The sequence below is a fragment of the Periplaneta americana genome, chromosome 3, assembly GCF_040183065.1.
Source record: "Periplaneta americana isolate PAMFEO1 chromosome 3, P.americana_PAMFEO1_priV1, whole genome shotgun sequence".
NCBI lineage: Eukaryota > Metazoa > Arthropoda > Insecta > Blattodea > Blattidae > Periplaneta > Periplaneta americana.
The window spans coordinates 86,613,479-86,622,835 of NC_091119.1; the positions used below are offsets into that span (position 1 = coordinate 86,613,479).

Consider the following 9,357-nt stretch of genomic DNA (forward strand, 5'->3'; position numbering starts at 1 on the left):
CACAAGTCGTAAGTAACTTTCTGTGGACCAGAGATATAAAAAACGGTCTTGAAATATAAATAATGAATTTACTCTACTGGGTGACCTACCGCCTTCCTAACCTGACATTGAACTAACAAACTATGTCGCGCGAAAGCAATTTCCTGTCTCTACAAATGTCTGAGAAATGAATGTCAGTAACTATGAGATAAATAATGTAATAATACCAACTTACCAACTTCCCCATCGATATTTGCTTTGGCGCCAAAGGATTCGCCGGGTAGAATGGTTCCATCCTGCAGGACGAGGCAGCACGTGGGCTGCTTCTTGGTGAGACACATATTCATCCCTCCGCACTCGGCGACCACTCTCAGCAAGCTACTCGATCACTCACAGGTAAAACCGCCGCATAGAGGGATCCACGTGTGCTGGCCGCTTTCAGTGTTGCCATGCTTTTAATCTCTTCTGTAACTTCGGCCACTCTTGTTCACATAATCTCCTTCACCTTGAAAACATGCGTGGCATTAGCATGTTGCACCATGCTCCGGACACTCGCGTTCTTATAAACTATTAGTCTGACACATCTTATGGAAGTGTTCTTTTCTACAGCACCATAGTAAATTGATATTAAAGTGCGGCAACTTCTGTGATGCCTATGTTATGACGATGTTTATGTCTATGTTACGCTTGAAAGCTGTTATTATAGTGAGACGATTCCTCCGTTAAAAAGAAACAGTTGAGAAAAGATGTGTCCGTGTTTTATACTATAATAATAATAATAATAATAATAATAATAATAATAATAATAATAATAATAATAATAATAGACCTATACAGGAAAATAAAAATATATACTGTCAGTGTAATTATTTTATCAGCAACATGAGTCACAAGGAAAATCACAGAGCTGAAGACATGTAACAAATGCCCTGTCTTAATCTATAGCGTATGACTTAGTCCAAAAGAAACAGGACAGAGCTACGGGAAAATTAGAGATTAATAATAATAATAATAATAATAATAATAATAATAATAATAATAATAATAATAATAGTAATAATAGCCTACACTAATGAAGGGCAAAGAAAACGTAATAATTGCACTAAAAATTACACTTTTTCATGATCAGCTGTACTAAATAATTAACAACCTCGTTTGAAAGTATTGAATTTCACTTGGACTATGTAAACACTCGTCAATATTCGGTAATGGCATCTCTGTCCAGACGGCTGTAAACATGCATGCAATGCAGGCACGAACCGCTATTCTTTGAATGTAACAAACAGCCTGAGGTGTGTTGCCGACTATAATACATGCAGTTATTTAACTGACAGAATGTCGAAAACGGTCAAAATTAAATATCACTGATACCCCAAGTTGTTTGATATGCTTCGAAGAAACACGCTCCACGCTCGTTTGTCACGGACCTCCACAAACTGGTTTTTAATACAGACAGAAAGGTACAACGAACTCAGTCAGCCCTTCAATAATTCTTTGTCGCCAACGTTAACTGTACCTACTTAACACATCTAGTGTACTGTACAGCTGATTTTAGCGACGGCGACAATATAACCTCAACTAGCGTGGGCACAGACGGTCTATTGTAATGAACACGTACAGTCTCCACGTAAAATGTTCCTATCAGCCGGATGACGTACAGTCCCAGCAAGAAGTACTATTGTGACCGTGAAATAGTTTGTGTTGTGTTATCATTCCTTAGTACCGGCTATGTTTCTTGGAAATAAAATATTTTATTTTAAATTCCCGTATTGTCGAATTTATTCGTATTGTATTAACTGTAGATTGCTATAACTGAGAAATAAAAATGGAGAATAAACCAAATGAGAAGGTGCACAATAAAATCACGAGCTTCAAACTGAAGATGGAAATGTCTTATATGATATGTTATCTAATATGATTTCTGGAGTCAAATATCATCACTTATGCTATTTAACATACTAATTCAGAAATTTATTCGTACATCTATTCTGTACTGTAATTAAATGAAAATGTCACGAAACAGACTGGTTAAAACAGTGACCAAAGAAATGTGATTAAAACAGGGATGTAGTCGTAAATAAATAGTACCAGGGTGCAACATGAAAAGTATGATTATTATTATTATTATTATTATTATTATTATTATTATTATTATTATTATTATTATTATTATTATTATCGTCATTATCATCATTATTATATTATTATTTTTTATGTTTTTTTTTTATTTTTAGTAGGTTATATTACGACGCTTTATCAACATCTTTGGTTATTTAGCGTCTGAAAGACATGAAGGTGATAATTCCGGTGAATTGAGTCCGGGGTCCAGCACCGAAAGTTACCCAGAATTTGCTCATATTGGGTTGAGGGAAAACCCCGGAAAAAACCTCAACTAGATAACTTGCCCCGACTGGGAATCGAACCCGGGCCACCTGGTTTCCCGGCCAGACGCGCTAACCGTTACTCTACAGGTGTGGACTATTATTATTATTATTATTATTATTATTATTATTATTATTATTGTTGTTGTTGTTGTTATTAGTCTTCCCCTTTTTCACACTCCTCTCCCCGATACTACTCCCAGCCACTCAGACACGTGCTTTAGTGCTGAATAATTCTCGGTGTGCTGTGCTTTTGTTTCTGAATGTACGAAAATGCTTCCAGTGCTTTCTAAATTAAATTTCAAAACTCTCCACAGCCAAGTTAGAAAAATAGTGTCAAATGTTCGTATTTTTATGAAATAAGATCTTCACGGTATTCACATACCATTAAAAATTTCGGTAAAAGGGCATCCGCAGCTACAGGTGTTAATGAACGTACAATTTAGTGGTGTCGCAAATGAAAAAAAAAAAAAAAACATGGAGTTCACAGAAATGCTCTCAACTTTGTTTTCCACCCCAGAGAAAGAAAGGGAAAAGCCCGCGTCTATGTCGAAAGTAGATAAATTTGATGAAGTGACTTTACGAATATATTCATTCCAGTATGGAGAATTCAGTGCGAGGTTTGTGGCAGAAACCTCTAAAGGCATGGCTACGATCTTGACTTGAAAGCTTGATGGAGGACCGGAGAGAGGATATCGATTCGCTATATCTCCGTACGAAACGAGGCTAGCCTTCTGTCACAATAATACGTCGCGCTATATTGGTGTTGTGTAAATGAACTGTGTTGTTGAGTGTTAGTTTAATCAAAAGTGCATGCGTGTATATTACATATTAATATTGTGTAAAATGGCTTATACTGAGAGAACATTGAGGTCATTATTTGTAGAATTAAAAGAGAAACCGTTTTCAAGCTGAATGTATGAAACAAAATGAGCTTACAAAGATAGGAGATAGACACCACATTTGCATATTAAAATAGCGGATGGAAGAATACAAAATATAAATGTTCATTGTTCATGGTACTTATAAAAAACAATTAAGTTATATTGTTATACCTGTATTGTGTTTTGGGGTGAAAATGAGTGGTCATCATCTTCTTGTTTAGTCGGTATCACAAAATAAGTTAATAGAAGAACCGATAAACATCTGCTGTATAGAAAAATACAAAGAAAGGAGATTTTTCAGCCCACCCAGTATTTACAGCTTAGCTTCGCCACTGCGTAGGTACAGTACGATTATTTAGTCCTGACAGTCGCCGGAGATGTGCGACTAGGTCAGGCGAGTCTATTTAGTTACGCCAAGGGGTGTTTGGGTTATTCACTCGCTTGCCTTCGGAGCGATCGGTTGTCATGCGTGCGGTATAGCAGTATGTTTCTAGTACAGTTAAGCTGTACTGCATTCCTTTAATGACCGCTCGCCCTTATCTCTACTCCGGACTCTCCCCACTACTCCTATTACTTCCCCTCTTTCGCGTCGCTGAGCTATCAGGACTAAATAATCGGTCTGTACTAGTAAAATCTAACATTCGATAGCTCCGATGGCTTGAGAAGCATCATTCTGTTATTATTGTATGGTGTACTCGATTAATCCTTAGTAGGAAGCCTCTTTGAATTTCAGCTAATTTTGTTGTAGCCCATTGTTTATGTAACGTGTCCTGTAACGCAGATATGTTCAAGTGCTCCTCTATACTCTAAGCCTATGATACGAAGTATAATTAATATCTGAGTTCAAGCCCCAAGTTGGTCTTGTCACAAGATATCTGAACCATCCGTCCAGCGCTTAGTTAAAGCGCCATCAAAAGTTTTTTCTTGAATTTTTAACTAAGTTCTGATTGTACCTAAGCAGTGTAAAGTATTACCATGGTAACTAAAACTTATATTAAACAAAGCCTGCACGGTATAGTAAAAAAAAGGACAATAAAAATGTAAGGAAAACGTTTTAGATATCATTGTGTTTCATCATGAGTATCACATCAAGTTTCAGTAAGATAAATGCCTTGGTAATCCTGCTGCCTGTAGTATTGTCCTTCAGATAAAATGATCGCTATGTTAGTATTCTTGTGGTTTTCATTAAAGCTGAATGACTTTCTTTTTTCATACTCAAATTCTTTTGATATTAAAAGCTCTCTCAATGTAGTGTATCCATAGGAAAACTCGTAATCCGTGCCTTTGGTTTTCTTAAGGATCACACTCAGTACACTGTCAACCTGTTGATGTATGCTTTCAGTAGACTTCGTAAACTGTTCGGCAAATCACATCTGTAGATCTATCAAAGAAGTCAATTTTTATTTATTTTTTTGAGAACGTCTCCGTTTTGTACGGTTTAAATCAGACAACGTCTCGCATTCAATGCTCTGCTTACAGCGGCACGTGTCGTTTTAACACATGCGAACCGTCGGGAGCCTCTGGTTATAAGGAGAGCTCAAAATGATGATGATGATGATGATGATAATAATAATAAATAATAATAATAATAATAATAATAATTCTAAGTCAATTAAATTTGGCACTGCCAATGGTAAACATAGAGTACTTAAGAGGTTGGAGAAAAATAATGGTGTTTACAAAGTGTCAGTAAAAATAACAACGTTGATCTCCAAAAGTGTTTGGATTCCTGACAGGTTGAAAGAAGCACGGAAAATATTTTTGTATAAGGGAGGGGATGAAATTGACTAGCTAATTGGCGTCCAATTTCGATATGTTCTATTCTGCGGAGAGTTATCGAGAAGACGCTTACGCTAATATGTGACATTTAATATTAAGGTTTGCACGTCTACTCCAGGTATGCAAATAAATTCTTCTGTCTTAAATGGAGTATTCTTCCAAGATCTAAGCAAGGCATATGATAATATCGGTTTCGATCATCTGAAATGGACTATTGAATCAGAAAAATTACAACTGTTATAATACATTTTCAAGAAGGAAACAATGTTTATGTAGAATTATAGAGTCTAATCATCAACGAATACAGGCAATACCTCCCCATCGAGGAGTGATACAGGGTGCACCATTGTCTCTTTTCTTACACATCATGGCAACGGATCCCATTCTGAATAAATTGTCGAAACACACAGTTGTTGATAAATATGACTATAGCATACGGTCTGATCTACCCAGCATAAGTGTCCTAGGTTTTGCAGACGACACTGTTTTATTTTTATTTTTTATTTTATTGGGTTGTTTTACGACGCTGTATCAACATCTCAGGTTATTTAGCGTCTGAATGAAATGAAGGTGATAATGCCGGTGAAATGAGTCCGGGGTCCAGCACCGAAAGTTACCCAGTATTTGCTCGTATTGGGTTGAGGGAAACCCCGGGAAAAAGCCTCAACCAGATAACTTGTCCCGACCGGGATTCGAACCCGGGCCACCTGGTTTCGCGGCCAGACGCGCTGACCGTTACTCCACAGGTGACACTGTTTTAATTGCAAAAGATCTTATAAGTGCTCTAGTTTTGTTCACATGGCTCAAAATTTATTTTATGAAATGGTCTAAATTTAAACTTTGAGAAGACTAAAGTAATTAAATTAATAAAGGAAAACTGTTAAAGGTTAATGCTGATATGAATTTCAATCTTCAACGAATATCACCGCAAGAAAATATTAAATATTTAGGCATGAATTTCAATGATGAAATTGTTTTGGATAAATCTGGTATTATTCAACAATAATTAAATAAAATATTGTTACATCTAGTCTCAACCTCATTATTGCGGGCAGATAAAAAACTAAACATTTTGAACTCTTCTATCTGGCCAACTCTAGTATATCCCCTTCAAATCAACTCCTTTGAATAAACTACCAATATCCTTTCTGAAAGACACTGACTTACTTCTGAAGTCTACATTGAAGCAAATTCTGAATTATTTACCTAATGACATTCCAAATAGTATGCTTTACAGCTGTTAACCACACGATACTTCCATTCTGATTGGATGATCGTTCACCTCTGCTTCGGCATGTGAACGTGAGGCCAGCAGCCGGCTGGTCGGTCTGGGCCTTTTAAGGGCTGTAGCGCCACGGACAAAAGTCACATTTGCAGATGGTGAAAAATTTATAGTCGGAATTATGGCGGGGGGCGGGGGGGGGCACTACCCCTCCAAACTTTTCTGAACTTTTTTTTTCTATTAACTTTAGAAAATATTGAATTCAAAAGATCTATTTTGCTTTTGTTCATTATTAAATTTCTGTGCTTAAATTGATGAATTAATGTCTTCAGATCATGCGTCTGGACTATAATATATATTTTAAATATCTAAATGTATAAGAATTTCTATATCCCATTTGAGGAATGGAAGCACTGTAGGTTAATGCTTCTTTTGTAACAGCCTGTAATCATGTGTTAGAAGTCTGCAGACGTTCAGGCCGCCACTTGGAGATGTATGAATAACACTGCACAATAATGCAGAAAAAAGAAAAGTGATCCCGGTATAATGTGTAAACTTAAAGACGAGATTAAATAAAATAATTAGAGTTTACACTTCATATGATATCTTCAGGAACGTAAGCTTCATATAAAAAGGTTTCTGTTAACACTGTTACGTAATTTTATTGATGAATGCATGTGTTTCTGTTTGAGAGAGAAAAAGAGGGCGATTGTTTGAAGTTATGTCCTATTATAATTTGTAGTAGACCTACAGTTCAAGCTCTATACAACTCGGTCCGAAACATCGCGGATATGGATGTAAGACTGTAAGAAACATGCTCCCGAAAATACCTTTATTAAATGATCATATTCCGATACACTGAACCACGGTCAAGCTATAAAGGGGGAAAGAGGTAAGTGATGTCCTCCATAACCCCATTATATGAGGATTCTATGGTTTTGCTTTGCCCCCCCCCCCCAAGGACGCGGTTCTCTCTCCGCCTATGCAGGAGTTTAGGGAAAGAATAGACTCGCAATAGAGACATTCTTTCCTATAATAGATGCGCTGGTTTCTAGCTTAGAACTCCGATGTAAAGGTTATGCAGACTTTTTAGCGTCTTTTTTTTTTAATCTGAATGTTTTGGATACCGGGAATTCAGAAATATCGAAGAATTGTGAAAACCTTGCAGGTGCTGGAGGTAATGAGGATTATAAAGATCTTAATACTCATAACCAGTGGCGGCTCGTGAAGAGTGAAATTGGAGGATCGCATAATATTGGGTCGTAAAAAAACACATAAACGAAGACAACATGCTCAACGGTTAAATAACCGAAGGATATCTCTATTATAGGCACCGTGCAAGCTCCTCTGGTGGCGAATGTTATTACTAACTGCAGGATAGCAGCGACAGAGTTGTGCTTGAAGCGTATGAATATACTTAACACCTCAGGTTAAATGATTAGAAATAAGGATGATCCTAAAAAGCGGAAAGGTAAGCAAATTACTGTGTTCTTGAGTGTAGTACTGCTTATAGGAACACACCAACCGATATTGGTTTTATTCATTCCCAAAACAGAAAACTGAAGCGGAACGACGCTAATTGTGGATCCATGTAGTACGCAGACGAAAGTAAATAAGGCTACACTGCTTATAATCATAGTATTATTATATACTAGGCCTGATATAAAAAATAGAATGTATATACTGTTATGTTTATAAATAACCATTAAGTTAACAACGACAGGAATTTATAATTTACATTTCAAAAAGTACATAATTACTGAGTTCTTTACATATATATTATGTATAATATTAGCAGCAATAAATAATAATATACTTATTTTTAAATGTATTCGATATTTAATTCTTGATTTCAAGTGCTGATGGTTCACCTTGGAAACAACACTCGCAAAAAGAATTTGCAGTATTCATTTTGTTGGGAACGAGGTCAGGACACCCCTAAAACTAGCATACCGTTCCCAGTATTTTTCCAAAAGATTACAAGAAAAAGACTGCCTCATCTCAACTAGCTCCGGAAAGGTACGAAAGAGACGCAAAAAGAAGAAGAAAAGATGAAAATTTAAGTTGTATGGAAGGCGAATGCTCAACAAGTGTTATTTCGAAAAATGAAGCAGCCATACAGGCAGAAGTAAATGAAACCATTCTTAGTGATTTTGTTTTTTCTTTCACAATTGAATTGTGTGAATTGTCTACTCAAGTGTCTATTCCATTACATACCGAACTGAAGTCGCATAATAAATGTTGTGACAAGAGTTCAGGAACAGATGATATGTTTAATGGAATGCAAGGTTTCGAGATTATTCTATAATAAAATATGAGACAGAACTACCAGACTTAATGGGAGTGACATTTGTGGTTTTGAATATATTGTTAAAATTGCTGCCAATTGAAACACAATCATAGCCGTAGAATCAGAATAAGAAATATTTCCAATTCTATCATTTAACCCAAAAATAGCTAGCATAGATAGTCGAAACGCCCCAAGATGTAGACCATACATTTTTTTTATTAGTGAATTTCACATCGAAAGCTTTCGAAAAATTCTGTCCAAGAGTAAGATTGGTAAATGAAATCGTCTACTCATATTTCCAAATTAAAATAAAAACTGGATTGTCGTATTTGATATGAGGGTGATGTTCGGAGTTAATCGTACAATTATAATTATAATGTATTTTACTGCCACTTTAATGTTCTTGATATCCACAATGGCTACTGTAACTTTGGGTTTTGGCCTAGCAGAGAAAGTATTCAAGAAACAATGCCTGCAATATTGAAAAATGTAGAGTGACAATTAATTGTTCAGAAGTGGAACAGCCACCCAACGTGGATCAGATGGTGGCTTTCAAATCTAAATGCTACCGTGGCAGATCGAGTGACACATTCATAACAACTGATTGTGGATTATTGACTTTATTAGAAGGTGGTGATGAAGTCAGGTTTTCCTGGAATAAAAACAAACCTCTCCGATAAAGGGATCATTGTTGTTACTCCACCGTATCTGCATGATGGTAAATTAACAGCTGAAGAAGTCGAAACTACTTACAGCGTTTCCAGTGTTCGAATTCATGTTGTAAGGTGCATTCAGCTAATTAAAATATACAGTATAATATTT

General features: G+C 36.2%; 1 protein-coding gene across 2 annotated transcripts in view; it reads right to left on the bottom strand.

Annotated features, from left to right (window-relative positions):
* Window positions 1-1,486, bottom strand: part of r (carbamoyl-phosphate synthetase 2, aspartate transcarbamylase, and dihydroorotase rudimentary) — a 441,968-nt gene extending 440,482 nt beyond the window's left edge. The window contains exons 1-2 of one of the 2 annotated variants that reach the window (XM_069820902.1): window positions 1,351-1,486; window positions 215-484 (exon numbers count right to left, since the gene is read on the bottom strand). In XM_069820902.1, coding sequence (XP_069677003.1) covers window positions 215-326 — 112 coding nt within the window. In that variant the 5' untranslated portion in view covers window positions 327-484; window positions 1,351-1,486. Of the gene's footprint in view, window positions 1-214; window positions 744-1,350 lie in introns of both variants that reach the window. The other variant, XM_069820901.1, reaches the window with a different exon arrangement.
* Between the last annotated feature and the right edge of the window lie 7,871 nt (window positions 1,487-9,357).